The following is a 20,320-nucleotide window of genomic DNA, read 5'->3' on the forward strand; positions in this document are numbered from 1 at the left end:
GCTCCATAAGACTTTAACAGACAGCTGTATGGAGGGAAATTTTCCAAACAGAAAGAAGAGAATAGGATGAAAAGATTGGGACATACTGGAGAAATAAATTAGTCTAAATATTAGACTAAATGTAGGGAAAAAAACTGAAATCTGATCAGCCAGGGCCTACAAAGTAACTTTGTATTTCATTACATTTTATAATATAAACAAGAAGTAGAATGAAATTTAGCTGTAGTTATTTAAGAAAAATGTCCTTTAAAAAAGCTTAGAAAGTTTTATCTGTCAAATTTCAGGAATTTTCTTTTATTGCTATTTGGAGTAAGTATCTTCATGTACAGATAGGCAGATTTCTAATTAGAACAAATGACTTCATCTCCCATCACACTTTACCTCCCAGAGACATTTTTACATTCTATTAGTTTATCCTCTGAGAAAAGAAAGAGATTAAATTCTTAAAATTAGTATTAATTGAACAAAAAAACAGAACCATCAAATTTCCTATTTTTAACTCTCTAAGGAGGTAATGAAGTTTTTAAGTACAGAATTCCTGATTGTAAGTAATACCCTATTTGCTCAGTACTAAGATGGACAGTTTTTTCACATTTCAATATTTCTGAAAAAAGATACATCTAAAATTTAATATATACAATTAATGAGATAAAGGTGTTTTCTCCCTGAAAAGCTATGATTACATAGAAAATGCATTTTACAATTGATGGTATCTTAAAACTAAGAAAATATGGTGATGATAAAAACCACTGGCCATCAGGACCCAATTCTTCAGCAGTCATGGTCCCTCAGCTGTCTGAGTTTCTGGGGAGATTTCAACAGATTTTAACCATGGTATCGTGGACACCATGAAAGTCAGGCAATGTCCACATCTGTGCCTGAATCAGAGAGGGGAACTCTCACAATGATTGTACAAGGTTCATACCTCATCCAGTCACCTCAAAATCTGCCCCTCCTATCGCCACAGGAACCCATGTTAAAAAGGGGGCAAGACAAGAGTTTTCTGATGTTTGTTAAGTCCAGGAGCTTGGCTCATCTTTTGATATTGCCTGATCTACCAGGGCCACATGTGCGTATTCCACATTAGGCAACAAACCATCCTAACTTAAATACCAGGTGGAATTTAAATATCAGATGGAGTGCAGTTCTTCTACCTTTACTCTCAGGGCTCTAGCTAAGCCCAAGCAGAGCCGCCTCCAAACCTGCTCTAAAGCAGTCATTTGGGAAAGAGAGAAGAGTCACTGTGCAAATGCAAGCCATTCTAAACTACTAAGTCTTAAGGAGACAATGAACTGTTTGTTCAAACTACTCCCTTCCATGCTACAATACCTGACCACCCAGTGATTATCATTAGTGCTCCTTAGCCATCTTCATTTGTTAATGTTTCTCACCTGGTAGCAGGAGAACTGAGAGCCAGGGGCATGTGCCTCATTTAATTTCACCACAAACAAACCTGAGGTCTAACTATTATTGTCCCCATAATAATAACGAAGAAACAGTAGCTTCTAGAGAATGAATGACCTGGATAAGGACATACAGCCAGGAAGTGTTAGAATAGGAATGAGGATCACCAAAATGATCACCAAAATATCCTGCCTTCTGCTACTACTTTTACAAAGTAGAAACGTACTGCCTAGGTTAAAAGACACTAAGATGACAGAGCAAGTCATAATTCTAAATACCTCACTGATTCAACGAACATTTAGGTGATTCTATACCATCAAAGGACAACTGCAAAAAGTATTTGAAAAATAAATATTTAATAATAATAATGTAACCATAATCATAATCTTTATATCTTTAGACTGCCTTTGTCAAAATTCTTTCCATCATCTTCAGATTCTGTCTAAAAAAAATATTATACATTGTATTTCTCTTTACAAGTGGGGTTTAAGCCATTGTACTATACTTTAATATTTAAAATATCGAACTTAACATACTCTTATGTTCAATGTAAACAAAACCTCAGGTTTTCATTCTCATTTTCTTCTTTCTTCCTGCAAAAGGATGCTTTATGCCCATTTTTCAGATAAAAGAGGCTAAAATAATACGACTGGAAGAGATTTAAAGAGAGAAAAAAGGCACTGAGAGCTAGCAAACCAGCTAAGGATGGAACAACTCCCAAGGTCTCCAGAGGGGCTGCTGAGGGTGAGGAGGTCTATAAACCAGGAAATACCACCTGCCTACTTTCAAGCTTAGAGAGGTGCATACCTTTGAAAGCGACAGAATTTAAGTCCAGTGAGGCACTTTCAGAAAATGGCATCAAAGGTTGGACTATAAATCTTTCTTATTCGCAAGCCACTGGACATTTAAGAGCAAAGATATTGATGAGCTCTTTCTCTTCTTTTCTTCTTCCTTGTAACAGATGTATGATTCATGGACTGTCCTTTAGTGGTCTCCATTTTCATCTTATTGCTCTTTCTTTGCTTCTGCTTTCTGACAGCTCTGAAAAACAAGGTGCTAAATTATTTTGTAGAATGAGCACAGTGAATTATGTAATTATGTTGAAGTTTAATTAACTAGCTAACCAAATAAGAAAACAGCACAGAAAGAATTTACTGTATTATAAGCATAAATCCTCAGAATCCTAACCATAATAACAAGGAGATAGAGTCCTGACCAAGCAAAATGTTTGAGAAAAGAAATTTCTTTGAAAGATGGTGACTACAGATTGAGAACAATCTATTCAGGACAAACACACCACAGAAGTAAATAGTTAGGCCAATGAGTTGGGAGGTTTTTTGGTTGGTTTTTCTTTCTTTCTTTCTTTTTTTTTTTTTGGTACGTTTGTACTGCTCAACTCAGCACTTCAATCTCCAAATCCCTGAATTACATTTTTCAAAAAAAAGACCAATATACTGGCAGTTAGCAGTGGTAGAAAAATGAAATAGCACAATGGAAAAAACTGAAAAGGCTTAAAGAGGCCCATCTTATAGTCCTACAGCCAATTTTCCTTTCCTCAGTAGATCTAAAAGTCCTGACAAGTGCCATACAGGATGCCCACATTTTGTGGTCTCTTCTTGAAGACTAGCCTCAAAATAAACAAGTTGAAGCCACTATGGAGAACAGTAGGGAGGTTCCTTAAAAAACTAAAAATAGACCTACCATACAACCCAGCAATCCCACTACTGGGCATATACCCTGAGAAAACCATAATTCAAAAAGAGTCATGTACCACAATGTTCACTGCAACACTATTTACAATAGCCAGGACATGGAAGCAACCTAAATGCCCATTGGCAGATGAATGGATAAAGAAGATGTGACATGTATATACAATGGAATATTACTCAGCCATAAAAAGTAACAAAATTGAGTTATTTGTAATGAGGGGGATGGACCTAGAGTCTGTCAGAGTGAAGTAAGTCAGAAAGAGGAAAACAAATACTGTATGCTAACACACATATATAGAATCTAAAAAAAAACAGTACTGATGAAGCTAGTGGCAGGGCAGGAATAAATAATGCAGATGTAGAGAATGGACTTGAGGACACAGGGTGGTAAGGGTAAGCTGTGACAAAGTGAGAGAGTGGCATGGACATATTTACACTACCAAATGTAAAATAGATAGCTAGTGGGAAGCGGCCACATAACACAGGGAGATCAGCTCGGTGCTTTGTGATGACCTAGAGGGGTGGGATAGGGAGGGTGTGAGGGAGGCTCAAGAGGGAGGGGATATGGGGATATATGTATATGTATAGCTGATTCACTTTGTTGTACAGCAGAAACTAACATAACGTTGTAAAGCAATTATACTCCAATAAAGATATTCTTTTTAAAAATGAACAAGTTGAAACTCACTCTCTAAAAATCATTAAATCATACCAGAAAAAAAAAAAACAAAACCAAAAACCCAGATCCTTTGTTTCAGGTGCTCTCTGAACTACATTACAGGCAATTTATAGCTGAGGAAGATTACTGGTCTATCCATTCATTTTCTCCAAGCTAGCAGAATCATGCCATTTATCATATCATGAACGAAGGGATGGGCTGGGGCTGCCAGTAATGGCAAACCTGAGCATTTCCATGGCTGCCCAGCAATATCAATTGTTAGATTCACTTCTCCTAAACCACCACAAGTCCTAAGGGAAATGCTTCTTCTTGATATTCCCAGGACCAAAACCTGGGAAAGGAGCTTCATAAACAGTATATAATCTCCTAGTGGACCAAACTCAGCCTCTCCTTTTGTTCATTCAGTATATATGTTAAGTGTTGGGAATACAAAAAGGAATGGACACAGTCTTTGACTTCAGGGAGCTGGGAGACTGAGACAAGGCATATGTCACCCTTCCCTTTCCTTCCCCCCAATTTTTTTTAGGGGAAGAAACAGAGGCTATGAAATCATCCACGAGGAAGTGGCAAAACTAGTTTGATTCAGGAAACTGTGTTCTTGGTTACCTTGATACTACATACTCTACTATAAGTTATTCAGGTATGTAAAATGCTAAGCATACAGTAATTAATAAATAAGTATTAGCTATTATTAGTAGCTCCACATGACTACTACCCAGAATTTTGCTTGGCAGTTTTATAGTTTTCCATGTTTAGATTTTTCACCATGGACTGGGGTATCCTGTAAGTTGAAAATAAAACAAAACAGTCATCTTTATACTGTTTTGTGCATGTTACATAAATCTCCTTTCCCACCAGCCATTTTTAAAAAGTAGGATAATGTCCTGATAAGTGATGATTTTGCAAATTTAATGAAGTATAATCTCTTGATTGCAAAGTCAATGAAGCTATGCATGTCAGTATACAAAATTTAAACAAATTTTCTTTTGTTTGTCCACTCAGAAGAACTAAACATGAACCAGATTTCACTAGAAGATACAGTAAACAAAAACAGAAAGAAAATGTTCATTTGTAATAGGAATAAACAAAACTTTCCAGAGATAAAGCCTCTCAACAGTGATAAACTGAGTATAATAAACTGATTGTTTTATTTTGCCTTAAAATTAAATTGACCTAGTATTTGTCCTCTAAATTATAGGTATTTATGTAACTGATAAAATGAGCTCTAACCACAAGAGGGAGCCAGCACCATTCCAGATCACAACCAAAGGAAAATTAATACCAAGGAAAACCAAATTAACATGACAACTATAAAACATATAAGATGAAAAGATCTTTTATGCCATATATGCTAAAAAAGCTATTAAAATTATTTTTTACTACTATAAAGAAAAAATTTTGCATTGTCTATTTCATTGTAAAATTTTTTTGAAAGCAATATCTGAAGATCACTGTTCACAGTTTAGGAGTCTTCTCTAAGAGAAGAAAGTGATACTATTTAAGAACTATCAGGTATACCACATCCTAAGGAATTTGGTCTTGAATTAAAATTGATAAAATCTAGTACTAAGAGATACTACATGATTTCCCTCAATGAAAACGACACATTACTATCAAATAGACTAGTCAGGGCTATTTAAGAACCAATAAAGAGCCTACATTGTATTACCAAAATGCAAATTCAGTTTCCACGTGTCATAAGATCACAGAATCAAAGGCTGAGCATGTTGTTTGCAAGCAGAATTACACTGTAACAGTGCAACAACCCCAGATCTATCCTTTATTAGGTTGTATTCTACTATTAAAGCCTTATAAAAAATATTTTATAAGACTCTTCAATACACCTCTTTAATTAATTTTTAAAATTCCACTTCTACCCTAGATTACTTAATGGAAATAAATATTTAAAGTAAATTTGATTAAAAGTAATGGAAAGGTAGTTTAAATACTAGGCAGAATTCAAATGGCTGGGCCTTAATGGAAAAAAATGATTTCTACTGACCAAAAGAAAACAAATGGAAAAGAATTCTAATATAATCACAAGTAGCTACTAAACCATCAGATACTTCTAATAATAATAGATTTTTTTTCATCACAAGTCATATGATAGCTCAAAATTTTTATCCTGATCTCAACAGTCATGTAATGTTAAACTTGGCTATCTGGTTTTCACATCAGTAAAACAAGAGGACTCAATAGCTATAATCCCTTCAGTTTAAAAGGAAAAAAGTGTAACATTTAAGTTAGCCCAGTTGAAATACCAATAGTTTTTCTAAATATACTATTATCATTGGTATAACTTTGCTCTGAATTACACAGCTATATTACACAAATATATAGGAAGTTAGTCACTTTCTACCTTATATTTTGGTTATTTTCATGCCTTACCTGTAAAATTTTAAGCTCTTTGACTCACCTTCATATCCTCCCTCTCCCCATCTATGCAAACAATACCTAACAGTGAAAGCAACAATTAATTTAGCATTTAGCATTTCTGGATCCTCTGATTATTGTGTACTTCTGTGGATTGCTCTGTACAAATATACAAGGAAAATTTTTTCTAGTAAATAAAAGAATTCAACTAACTTGTTAACTTTCTTAGATGTACAGATGTTAGGACAAGTACTCCGTTTATGATCTAATTCACCACAAATAAAGCAGCCATGTTTAGGGCTGTTGCAAGAATGATCTGGAAGAGCACAGTGATTGCAAATGTTACAGTGGATCCAGGCTGTAAAATAAAAATTAGGTATTAGAATAGGTTCATTTAATATAATTTTTCATTTGATTAACCTTTATGATAAGGAAGCGTGAATAGTGTTTACTTCAAATATTGTGATTACTTTGCATAGCTAATTATAATTTGGCTAAAGAGGCCAAGGTTAAGAGGTTGGAATCCCATGTAAACCAGCTAACTTCTTTCTGATACATGGCAACAAATTCAGCCCTTCTGCCATGAGTCATGAGCTTAGAGCCACTGACAAAATGGGGGCTTGCTGAGTGATACAAAACCCTGTTAAAACAAGCCAAAGCAAATGCAACACTGAAACAGGGTAAAGTCATGTCTCTCTTTGAAGGAGAGAATGTACATTTTGGCAAGTGTAAAAATTAAAAAGCAAGTAAATTAATACAAGTCTCTATATTATTTTTTTCTTTTGTAAATACAGTTAAATAAAAATCCTATTTAGATGAAGAAAAAGTCAAATATTTTCAGAAGATCTCAAACACTAAGTCTGAATACTTACAAGGCTTTACACACTTTTTGCAGAGAAAGCAATGATTCCATTTCCTGCCATCCTACAAAAACATTTAAATTATGTTTAACTTGTCACTAAAAATCAAATTTCCACAATTAAAAATTAAAATGTCTTATTAAATTCTGTGTAAATTATTCATTCCTTATTTCTCACTTTCCTGGGCTTTACTATTAAATACTTTGATTTTAATTTATGCATTTCTCTACTCAACTCAAACGCCTCCTTGATGGGCCTCAATTTCCTTAACTCTAAAACTGGAGGATTTATCTAAATGATCTTGAAAGTCCACTCCAGATCGAGCAACCCAATCTGCATAAAGAAGGACTCAATGAAAATTTCAAGAGAATTAATGATTCATAGTTTTCATGTGTCTAGCTGGTATAATCCTTAATAACATTCATATCTGAGAACTTAATGTAATTTAGAAGGATAGAGGTTACTATTTGGGTAATTTAAAAACTGTGAAATAAAACATACCTAAAAAAGTACATGAGATGCATATGTCCAGTTTAATGAGTATTATAAAGTGAACACTGATGAACCCAGCAAGTCAAGAGACAATACCATCAGTACTCTAGACACTTCCCCACATGCCCCTTCCCAACCCAGCATTCCTCCTTCCCCACTGAGAAACACCTATCTTGGTTTTTGTGATGGTCACTTCCTTGCTTTTGTTTATTTTTTCCACTTACGTGTGCATCTCTAAATAATAAAATTTTGTTTTCCTTATTTTGTATTTTGTATGATCTGAGCATAATTTTTTAAATGAAGAATACAGATAATTTCTAAACTAATTGGAAATATATAATCAGATGTGTTACCATAGTTAAAAACCAGTATAACCAGTAATATAAAGTTATAAAAAATGTACTTTCCAATAGTTATAAAAATATAGCCTTTCCTCTGGAGAATAATATGTGCATATCAGCCAACTAAACTCACATGTTCTTTCTGACTGGATTTAGTTAAAATAACCGAGTAGCCTAAAGGTGATCTCACCCTCTTAAAAAAATAACTATGAGGTATGTCCCCCGTAGTCCTTCCTCATCTGTAAAAAGCCCTGTCTACTAGTGCTGTGAGGAGTAAATACACAGCACATGTTATTAATTATTGCTTCATCAGAACAGTGGTGGTATCGAATAGTTCAATTCCTTATTTAAAACACCTTAATTTTGCCCTCAACAAAATTTAGCCCTTATTTAGTGCCTTATTTGAAACACTAATAATTTTAGCAGTCATACAGTACCATATAAAAATAACTCAAATAGTTGTTAATGATGATGAAGGCAACTAAGTATTTTTAAAAGCCTGCTGTACTTTGTAATTAGAGAAAAAATATTAAAGTATAATTAATAAATAATACATTAATACAAACTATAATATTAACAAAATAACATTAAACAAATGTAATGAAACTAGTGACCTAAAATAAAACTAATACGTTTGAGTAAAAACACATTCTAAAGAAAACTGTACCTTGGATGTGCAAGAATTACAGTGTTCACAGTGCTGATTCTCTAGAGACACATATCGTTGACACAGAGGGCAAAATCTAAGGAGAAAATAAAGACTCGAAGAAATCAGCTACATATACTTATTGAGATTCACAAGGTAGATAAAAGTTCACAAGACATTTGTTACAAAAGTTTGGTGTAATTCAAATTAAATTCAATATAACATTATAGGCCAAATTTAAAAGTAATAAAAGAAGTACATGAGTCAATATGAAAGGCATTTGGTGTTAGATATATGGAACTTTATTTTCAGTGACTCGTGTATTTCAAGGTCTCTCTTACCTGTACCCTTCTTCAATAGGAAGAATTATTTTGTTGGGTGGGATATTGGTGAAAATACGCACAGGAGACTGTTTCCGTCCTGTCTTTCCATGTTTATAAAGTGCATGATTATCATAATCTACCTAGAAAGTTTAAAAAAATTAAAAAGGAAAAATTTCTCAAATGAGTCAACATTCGTTAAGATTCTTTAACCAATAAATGAACAAACTGATGCCAAGATACAAATTAAATCAGAGTATTTAATAAGAAGTTCTCAAAAGCAAGAGTTTACTTATTAATCAACAGCCTCAGAGGGGCCTCTATGAGAGTAAAATTTCATTATAAAAAAGGTAAAATTTGTTATGACACATTCATGTTACCTAGGATTCAAAAAACAACTCTAATCTTTTATCCAATGCAACAGACTTTGCAGGAAAGGCTTTTATATAATTAAGACTTTAGCTTTGGGCATTAAAACATTCCACCTTTGATGATCTGTGCCAGCTTGTATAGGGCTTTTCATTTTTTGCCTGTGAAATTCACTGCATGTCCGTTTTCAATTCCCCAAGGCTCAGTGCAGCTTCAGTGTGGCCCTCCACCATCACTCTCTGACAGAGCCAGGTGTGGGGGCCAGGCAGTGGCCCTGCCACTCACTTTTTATGTGACCTCAGGCAAGTCTGCATCATTTTCATCTGGAAAAGGAGGTTACTGATACCTACCTTAGAGTTGTTATGAAAGTTAAATGAGACAATGTATGTAAAACACTGAATTCAGGACCTGGCATATGGTAGAGACACATAGAAGGATGGAGTGCAGAGGGAAATCTATAACTATAGTTGTTTTCCCAACAATGTCTATTTCGAACGTTTACCTCTCTCCTCAAGATCCCTAACTCAAGTTTCCATTTCTGCAGATTATCTGGAAAGTAAACTGAGGCCAACAAGCATGATTTCTATTAGCTTCTTGCTCCCGTCTCCTCCTCCACCCTATCATCCATACACATTCTCAATTTGGTTTTAAACCTGCCATGAATCCACCTGGCCACAAAGTCCATCCATCTTCAGATCAGTAATTCTCAAAGTGTGGTGTCTGGATCAGCAACATCAGCATCACCTGGGATGATGCCCCACCTAGGTCCTAATAACACAGAAACTCTGGAGGTGGGACCCTGCAATCTGTTATTTTTAACAAGCCCTCCTGGCACACTAAAGTTTGAGAACCACTGCTTTACATGATCCACAAGAATACCATGAGATTTTTATAAGGCTAATACAGGTAGATTGCAACTTTCAAGTAAGTTGTAATAAATTCTTTAGATTCTAAATAAGGTTACACTTAAGAATTTACAACAGAACCGACTTGCAAAGTAGCTATTTAATGAGAGAATTACAAAAATGTAAGGAACTGATGACAATGGAAAGAGAGGCCTTTAATGGGAGGGAGATTCCTAAGCTCTCTCCATGGCTATGCCAATGCCTACTAGATTTACAGGTGAACACATTTAGGAAGACTGATTAACAAGCTTCAGCAGTGGGAAAAAAATAAGTATAGGTTGAGGAGACTCAGCTAAATGACAGTAGGGGAAAAAAAAAAGCCCTAGGGCGTTCGGCATGTGAGCACGCACTGTCCAACGTGGGGAGTCCACAGACTATCACAAAGGTGCAAGAGCTGGTGCAGGCTCACAGCCGGCTTACACAGAACTGTAATATCGTAACAAGGAAAGGAGACGAAGTTAGATCACATTTGAAGCCCTCCATTCAGCTGCTACATTTTAAGAGAGACATTAATAAAGCCAGTTCATTTCTACTGAAAGTAATGGGAATAAATAGGGCTTATAGTTTAACAGATTGGGGGTGTTTATTCAGAAAAGAGAAGACCGGGAGAATCTGATAGCTATGTTATAACTGAAGGGGTGTCATGTGGAATAGAAATTAGACTTATCCTTTATTGCTTCGGAAAACAGAAGTAGGACCAATGGTTAGAAGTTAATAGGGAGCATATTTTATCTTCATATGAGAAAATTTTCTAACGATTAGAGCTATTAAATAAATTGAGTTGCCTTGTAAGGCTGTAGGACTTTGCTCAGGGAAAGCATTCAAGTGAGACTAGATGACTGCTTGTCATGAATTTAGTGGAAAGGATTATTACATTGGGAAGTCAGCCTACGTTAAGGCTATGCGTCTTTACAACTTTAAAATTCTATGAATATACGTTACCTATTAGAGGCTAAGATACAAAAGAAGATTTTACTTCAAAATCACCGTAAAATAGTACCTTAAGTAGTTTTCTTTTAAAATGATTTAAATTCATAATTTTTCCCTAATGCACCTTTTCTATGTATTCAGTAAATATATGGTACCATATTAAATTCAACAAAGATATTTTGAACATTTATGAGTGTCATAAGAAGAAAAATTCTTCCCAAGAGAATCTTATGAAGATTTTCAAATGCTGGAAAAGAGTATCTTAGAAAGATTTTTAGTAAATGGAACAGTCCATGCAATATAATAGATAGCAGATGGAAGAGAGGGAAAAAAGAATTTCTTTATGGTTACCTAAGGAGTCAGAGAATGTGTGCATCAGGGAGCTGGTTGATTACTTGATTTTGCATAACCTAATTGAGATTATTATTATTTTTAAATGTGGGTTTGTTGTGCTAATTAACTATAAACATATGGTATGTAAAATGCATGCTGCTAGGGTAAATTAATGTACCTCTAACATACATCCATATTTCATAGCTTCATCCACACAAATAAACCTCCTATGGAAGTGCTGTAAAGCAAACACAATTTTGCAAATTGCGTATCACTAGTGGTAGAGCTGATACACCATTTTCCCATCATTATCCCTGACATTTCACTCACAATGGTGATGAGAGGCATTTTCGAATAGAAAATTTCTCCCATGGAACTGATTAATGTGATGAAGTACTGTATAGAAATGAGGGAAAGCACAAAATCTCTGCAATTCCTAACTTTTAATTTTATCTATACACAAATTTCTTCTGCAACATGAGACTGAAACTAGTTATACGGAAAACAAGACATTCAAGTTGACAAACATTTATTATTCTGCACCTACTATGCTCCACATATCATGCTAGGAAACAGAGCTTAAATAAAACAGAGTACATGTTTGTATTTTCATAAATCCCTAAAGTGTGTTCTGTTTAATTTCAATATATTCAGAAGATTCCAAGTGAACTCTTCAGCTCCATCAGTCAACTTCTACCTTAGCAATAAGGTTTTTTAGTCACACCATATTCCATGTAACTTCTTATTTTAAATATCATATGTATAGATATATACACAGACATACACATACATATGTGTGTGTGTTATTCCTCATCACTTCAAATCCATTAAATGTTTTATGTTTATTGTATATTGAATTTTGAGAATTTCACGTGTCACCTTATAATTTACAATCATTTCTGAACATGAAACCAGACTAGAAAAACAAACAGTTTTCTAAACAGGATGAGTTTTTAAAAGGCAGCTTTAAAAAAAAAGCAAAGATCTCTACTTTTAACAATCCAGACTAATCTCCCATATTAAGCAGAAACAAGAGATCATAGCATGTTCAAGGTGGAAGGGAAGTGAGATCTAGTTCAGATATGGTAAATACAGGACCTGAATGCTATCACTCCCTGACCCTGACCCTGTGGCAGACATCACTAATCAGTCACGCTACTCTCTGCCACTGAGCCTGGTATTCTCAACAAATTCTCCAGAAAGTCACTACCAATTTATCAGGCTTAAGTCTAAAAGTAAAACTTATCTGGCATCCTTTTTCTGGTTCAGTCATTTTATTTTATAGGTAAGGAAACAGAGGCCTGGAAAGATAAAGTGACTTCCCTCAAGATTATATTTAATCTTCTAAACTTCTTCTGACTCTAAATCAGAATTTCTTTTCATTACCAAATCCTTCCTTTCTAATCTGCCCTTAATAAAGCTCTTGGTTTTCTAGGTCTTTGATAGCTATTTTATTCTGTACTCATCAAGTGCTTTATCACTGAAAAGTCTACATGATTTATAGTTTATGAAGATTTGCAGCATTTCTGCCTTCCTCTTACCTAAAAAGTATTTCCAAAAAAAGAGATTTAGTGATTTTTTTTTTTTTTTTTTTTTTTTTTTTACTGCATTGTGGTTTTGGGGCTTATAATCATCTCAGGTAAAGTGAGAAAGAAGGCCTAATCAAGATCTATGGGAAAAGACCTGTGAAGGAGAGGAAACTTTCAAATTTTTCATTTGATGAAGGTGGCTAATACAAAAGGAAAAAATTACCACAAAATGAAGTTACAGTAACAAAAGAAAAACAAAAAAAGAATGCAAAAGTCTCAGAAAGGATAATAGTCCAGAGAGAGTTTCAAAAAAAAAAAAAGTAGAAAAATCATCAAAGGGGAGGTACAACAAACAAAGTTTACATATACCCTAGGAGATCTGGCAAAATCAGTTTCTCCCACTGAGCATGTAATGGGCAGTAGTGTTCTTATCTTTAGTAGGAATCATGAAAAATGAAGATTTTTTTTTGTTTTATAGGTTTTATTCTAATTCTTCTTCTCAAAGGTTGGCTTTCTCTTTATTGGAAAGACTGCTTTTCACCCTGATACACATGGCCTAATTAGAACCTTTTCCACCAATGCACTGAATCATACGATTACTTTCAGTAAGCTTGGACCTTGGAACTAGTTCTTAAAATTAAAACTACAGTATTTCCAAAAGTTCTTTTCTAGTAACACAGGCTGTCTAAACAAACAATAACTGGTTACTCCACATTAATAATCGCTTTCATCTGCTTTATTCTGGATCTGCCTTCTTTTGCCTCCTCACCAATTGAAACTCTTGCCCACAGTGAAAACTCATCTCTAAATGTGGATGAAACAGTTTTCTGAGTAACGATGTGTTTTGCAGTTAAAATAATGTGTTTTGTGACATTAAAATTGAAGAAAAGTTTTACCCCCACTCTGGGGCCATCTGAATGATGACTATAGTGATGGTTATGACAATGCTAATAGCAATAACCTATTTTCTATATTTGCTGTGTGTCAGGGATGAGGCTAAATCTTTTAATGTATTATCTCAAATAATTCTTAAAACCTTATGAAGCAGATATATTATTACTATGCTCATTTAACAGGTAAGATGAGTTTCAGAGAGTTAGATAAAATGTGTAGGCCTAGCTAGTAGGTGGCGGAACCAGTATTATAACCCAGTTCCTTTTCAACTCCAGAGTTCGTGCTCTTTTTCATTCAAATATTCATTCAACGTGTACAGGGCACCTACTACGTGCCAAACATTGTTCTAGCTGATTATTCACTGTCAAAGGCACCAGGTGCTCCTGGAAACCAGAAATAGTTTACTTAGTTAACATCTTTAGGATATGTCAGCTATTTCTGCATTGCAAATGTCCATATTAGAAGCATCCTTCAGATAAGAAACAGAAAACTGGATGCCCTAAAAAGGAAAGTAAACCAGCTTTGAGAAGATATATGGTATGGATTTGCCTAAAGCAGAGCTCAAGAAGTCAAGGTTAAAATGACTTGTGCTACACACTTTTGGAAAGGACACTGTTAATATGGTTCAAGAGCCATAAAAAAGTCCATTAACTTTGATAACGTAACTTTTATAATTCTATTTTAGTTTTGGAAATTTATTTTAAGGGAGTTATGGAAAATATGGAAAAATTATATGAATAAAGGATGTTCATGGTGGTGTTATTTATAGTACCTTAAAGGTGGGAGCAACCTCTAGGTCCAAGAAAAAGAGAATGATAACATAGCCTATTAATGGAATAATTTACTTATTAAAAGCATAAGATTATGTAGCTACATTTTAAAATATACACTTATATAAGGCACCATGAAGAAAGCAGAATTAAGATTCATCTTCTATGATTACAAATATGTAAAAGTATTTTTTAAAAAGACTGGATGTGAATACAGCTGACTGTTGAATGGCATGATTTGAACTGCGCGGGTCCACTTATACGTGGATTTTTTTCAGTAGTAAATACTGAACCAAACTTAGTTGGATCCACAGATGTGATACTGCAGATATGGAGAAACCTCACATACAGAGGGCTGATTATAAGTTATATACCAATTTCCAACTGCACCCCTAGTCCTCCTGTTGTTCAAGAGTCAACTGTACCTCAAAATTATAATATTTGCTATGTGAGGTAGAATCACAGATAGGATCTGTCCCCTCATTTCTGGTAACCCTGTTTCATTATTTCTAAATAATTTTCATAATAGTGTATATCTTCAAGACTACAAAGATTAGAACCAAGTGCTATAGGGAATTATACCCATTATCTTGTAATAATACATAATGGAATATAATCTGCAAAAATACTCAACCACTATGTTGTACACCTGAAACTAACACAATATTGTAAATCAACTATAAAAAAAAAAAAGAAACAAGTGCTATCTTGGAACAACTAGTGAAGACGTTTACTGTTCTAGAGCTGAAAAGCCTTAATCAGAGGCTAGTCAACTGCTCAGAAAAATCAAATAGAAAAATGTCATTACAAAAGTGGAAGCAGTGCCCGCTTGGTGACCACACATAGAGATGGCAACAACAGGGTTAACCTCAGAACCCAAGGTAACGAATCCAGGAGAGTGGACATTGAAACAGAAGGAGTTGAAGGACAAGGATGCAAAGGAGGAGGTCTAGTCAGTCTGCCCTGAATCAGCACAACCACACCTCTCAGCATCTCTGCTTCTCTGACACGCCACAACCTTGGGCACACCCCTCCTTAGAGCTCCTGGCATCCTCTGAGCAGCAAAGTGAAGTGTACATGGCATTCCACCCACCAGAAAAAGTAATTTACTTCTCTACAACCTCTGAATGGAGAAAACCCATGTTCATAATGATGATCCTGGCGTGCTGCCCAATCTTCTGGTGATGATGAAAGATCAGATCATTTGGTCTAAAACCTGGCTACAGTTCAGAATCACCTGGGAAACTTGGTAAAATATCTTTTCTTAGGGCTTTATCCTCTGATTTTGATTTAGTAGGTTTATTCTGGTACCTAAGAATCTATATTTTTAATAAGCACCCTAGAGATTACAGACATTTAGGAACTACTGCACTGTTACATATGATACAGTTTTAGTGTTTGATACAGCTTATAGTGTTTGCATTTACTAAAATTGATGAATTGTCTTATCAGAATATTTATTTAAGCAGAATATCCATTCCTCAACCATGTCAGAAAACAAAATATTTACTATACCTGGTAATCCAGCATGCAGAAGCTTGGGAAAAACTGACAAATTCGGGATTCAAAAAAATAGGGAAAAATCCAGAATATGGGTAGTTCTTTGTGACTGTTATCTGATGGATCACAAAAATAGAGAAAAGAAAATAAGAAACTGATACTAAAGAAAAAAATAAAGTAGAAAGCTGTTACTGAAAAACATATGGTATTGGGAGAAATTGTAATCCTTCAATACATTTAAATCATACAAAAGAAGAGATGATTTACCAGAGTACCATTCATTTACAACTTGACCTTTCCCAGAAGTCAGTGGAAACACTTTTATATCTAAACACAGCTACACACGGTATGTAAAAGTTATCTTTACATGCATATCACTATAATCTAGCTAAAGGCAAAGATATTACAAAAAAAGTGGGAGATAAAAAATGAGCATCACTTTGAAGCACAAAGGTGGTTGTGATATGGTAGAAGGAATCCTGGACCAAAAGGCAGAAGGCCTTAGGTCTGAATCTTAGCTCTGCCATAACTCACTATGCCAGTTTTCAGGGTGAATCCATCTTTTCTGAATCGTGGAAGACTCTTATGAACAATTTTATCCAAATTAATTTTGAGAGGCAGTGGACATAGCTATTAATTACAGATCACCTGATACAGGCTAGTACAATGCTAGGTACTTTCTGTATGTTATCTCCTTAAATAACCCCTGGAGTTAGATGTTAATATAGTAAACTTATTTCACAGATGCGGAAACTGAAGCAGCAAAATTTAAGCAATTTGTTCAAATTCATGCAGCTAATAAGCAGCAGAATCAGTTCAAGCTCACAAAGCTTTTTATTGCTTTCCCAACAACAACGACTTTATCCATTCTGATAAGGACACTTCAGAACCAAAAATAAGTGGAATACTTAGCACTGTGAGTCATGTTTTAAATTTCATTTGCATCCCGTCCCCAAAGCACACTATTTATATAGCACAATTAATGGAGAAGCTTGATCACAAATTCCTGACACTGTTACATTTATCAACTTGCAGGCTGGAAACTGAAAAATGATTATACTGACTAATTAGATAATTACATAGAATACTTTGAAGTCCTAAGCCATTTTAAGCTGAATATCCCCCAGTCATCAACCCAATTCTAGGGTTGGGTATCCATGTGACACTGATAACCACTGTTAGGCTACTGAGGCTACTGGACAGCCAACCTTCCCACACAAATCTTGGCACAGTTTAGAGCTGTGGACCAGGGGCTGGGTGCCCTCCTAGAGTTCTGGGCAAGACTTTTGGAAGAGGAAATGTAAGGTCTAAGAGGGCAGAGATAAGTGTCTGTCTTGTTCACCCTTCCATTCCCAGCACCTAAACAGTACCTGGAACATAGTGGCCATTCAGGAAATATTCACTGAAGAAATGCCAACAGTTCACTGCTATTCTTCATAATGTCCCCTTATGCCACCAAAACCAAATACTTTACCTATGAGCTATTTTTAAAACACATGATTAGAATAATACGAAGTGTATCATGACGATAAAGTTATTATCAAATAAGCCTATTTTTTTAAAAAAAGAAGAGAACGCAAGACATGTATATTTTATCAGTGCTGGTTCACTGAGCTCTGCTAATATTTGACAGCAAGTATATACATAGATACATGTTTATTTTGCAGTAAGTAATAAATTACACACCTTGGCTTTGACCTTCTTTCCACATAGCAATTAACTTCTTGAATGTAACAGCCAGAGGTTCAACCAAGCCACCAAAAGGAGGATCTGTCACCATAATGACTCCTTCACCTTTATCTTTCTGTAAAAATGTTCTGCATACTTCAAGGGCAGCCTGTAACAAACAGAAATTCATTTCTAAATTAGGACTAAAGGGAGGTACTTCATCCTATTGGGAGGAGAATGCATTAGGCTCAGTCTCACTCTTCGGACTGAACTTCACCCATCCTGCCACCCCAGAGTCCCTCAGTGACATCCTGAAGCCTCTCTCATTCAGCCCCCGTAAGATTTTATCTTTGGGTTCCTTGATAAGTGGGTTTTTAAAATTGCAAATTCAAACACCATCACTATCAGAGGACTACACATTCAAATGGTTAAATTAAAAAACTAAATTTAGTAACCTAAAAGAGAGAAACTCATTACCCATGAGGACTATCTAAAATGCTAAATTCAATTCAACAGAAGCAAGGACTGTGCTAAACACTGGAGACACAAAGACGAATAAGACATATTTTTTCCTGTCTGCTTTGTCCACCACCATAAGTTCAGGTTAATGAGAGCCAAATTACCAGTTAAACATGCACATGTTTTTGAGTGCCAGGTAAATGACAGGCATATTTGAACATGAAAAGTAAATAAATGAAAGCTCACAAATAAAGCTTATCCAGGCCATGAAACCATGCTATTAACACATTTTCCCAACAAGCATGACGTGTTTTTAGTGATTGCAAAGTTAACATTAAAAACTGTCTAGGATATTTATCACTCTTTTGCATTGGGAGAAGTCAGCAAGAGACCAATAATATTAGCTCTAACCCACTGACTTTGTAGTTGCTTTCAAGTACTTATCTATAAAAGCAAATCAACACTTACAGTATACAAAATGGCAGAAGATTTGAAAGCTTAATGGCATTTAAGCTTTAATAAACCTATATGTACTTTATAATAAAATATATATTGTTCTACTACTAAATCAACTTAGAAGACCCAACTGATGAAAGGAAAAAAATCACAACATCCTAATCCCTTTTCTCTAGTAAAGTCTTTATTAACTTCCTCCTGAAAGTCCTACAGCAAAGGATGGTGTCAAGAAGGTTAATCATTTTTCAAGTGCTTCCTGGCACTTCCTTAACCTGCCTACACGAACAAGGACTAAAAGTACAGATGATGTTACTGAAAAACTTTCAAATTCCTTAAAGTAAATCAGCTATACTCCAATACAAATTTTAAAATAAATAAATTAATTAAAACCCCTTAGAGTTAAAACTAGAAAAAAGAAAATAAGTAAGTGAACGAGGCCTGAACTCTTAACCAAATTAAAAAAGAAATTAAAGAATATCTTCCCAGGTAAGAATCAATGGTGGGATGTCCCGTCCTAGGTTGCTGAGGGTCCTAATGTTGACCACCTATGGGAAACAGACATTTGCTTATGCCACCAAGGTTGACAATAACTTAACTCTGTTCTTCACCTCAGTCATCAGTAAAAAAGTGCTTGGGGGCTTCCCTGGTGGCGCAGTGGTTGAGAGTCCGCCTGCCGATGCAGCGGACACGGGTTCGTGTCACGGTCCGGGAAGATCCCACATGCCGCGGAGCGGCTGGGCGCGTGAGCCATGGCCGCTGAGCCTGCGCGTCCGGAGCCTGTGCTCCGCAGCGGGAGAGGCCACAACAGTGAGAGGCCCGCGTACCGCAAAAAAAAAAAAAAAAAAGTGCTTGGCATTTTAAAGAGCCACCCTCTGTACACACTTTAACCACCTTACCAATAAGGCATATGACATTTTTTATTACCCAAAGACTATATTATTTGCTATGAAAAAAATCCTGTGCAGAAAACTCCTACTTTTTAATCTCATGAACTGTGAAGAGCTTCTGTGCAGTGGCAGAGGCTTAGATCCTCAAAGGCACATGGTACCTCAAAGGCTTATATGCCTTCACAGACAGACACCTAGTAGACATTTAAGTACTTTGGTGATTGATTAGTTGATGGTAATCTCTACTGAAAACCCTGACTCTGTAAGTAGGTAGAAAAAGGGGAGACAGTAAAATCATTAAACAATAGTTTTCTGTAGGTCATTCTCTACAGTTGCAGTGCTATTTAGTGGCTGCTCCTAAAACATAGAGAAAGTAGAGCCTGAGCTAGATGACTGTTTTCTTCTGTGAAACAGAACATGGAGCTCAGTCTTGGCATCTTATTCCAACCGTTATTCTAGAAACTTGTAAGGTAGTTCTATAAACTCTCAGTTAAAGCTACATAGAATTTCCTAGAAAAGGCTACTTACATGTTACTTTCTTAAGATATATGAAATTGTTAGCCAACTCTTCGGTATTTAAACGTAATTTTACTCTTGTCTCTATTGTTCAAGTTAAAAAGCAAAATCATGGTCCGGTACTAAAAACAAATAAACAAATACCTGACCCACTACTGCAGCATCAAGCAGTAATATGAACTCAGTTCCTTCCTCAGCTGTGTCACCAATGCTGACAAGCCCCCTGAACTCAAAGCCCCACAGTTTCAAGAGACCAGAATGGACACTTGCACGTCGATGC

The 20,320-nt window shown here is 35.4% G+C and overlaps 1 protein-coding gene across 4 annotated transcripts in view; it reads right to left on the minus strand.

Annotated features, from left to right (window-relative positions):
- Positions 1–278: 278 nt before the first annotated feature.
- ZCCHC4 (zinc finger CCHC-type containing 4) overlaps positions 279–20,320 on the minus strand; it is a 47,350-nt gene continuing 27,308 nt past the window's right edge. For 3 of the 4 annotated variants that reach the window (XM_067036326.1, XM_067036329.1, XM_067036328.1), the window contains 7 exons: positions 17,741–17,891; positions 16,070–16,170; positions 8,846–8,967; positions 8,526–8,601; positions 7,038–7,089; positions 6,379–6,523; positions 279–2,445 (listed from right to left, as the gene is read on the minus strand). In XM_067036326.1, the coding sequence (XP_066892427.1) occupies positions 2,310–2,445; positions 6,379–6,523; positions 7,038–7,089; positions 8,526–8,601; positions 8,846–8,967; positions 16,070–16,170; positions 17,741–17,891 (783 nt within the window). In that variant the 3' untranslated portion in view covers positions 279–2,309. Of the gene's footprint in view, positions 2,446–6,145; positions 6,247–6,378; positions 6,524–7,037; positions 7,090–8,525; positions 8,602–8,845; positions 8,968–16,069; positions 16,171–17,740; positions 17,892–20,320 lie in introns of those variants that run through there. The other variant, XM_067036327.1, reaches the window with a different exon arrangement.

Source organism: Kogia breviceps, chromosome 6, assembly GCF_026419965.1.
Source record: "Kogia breviceps isolate mKogBre1 chromosome 6, mKogBre1 haplotype 1, whole genome shotgun sequence".
Classification (NCBI taxonomy): domain Eukaryota; kingdom Metazoa; phylum Chordata; class Mammalia; order Artiodactyla; family Physeteridae; genus Kogia; species Kogia breviceps.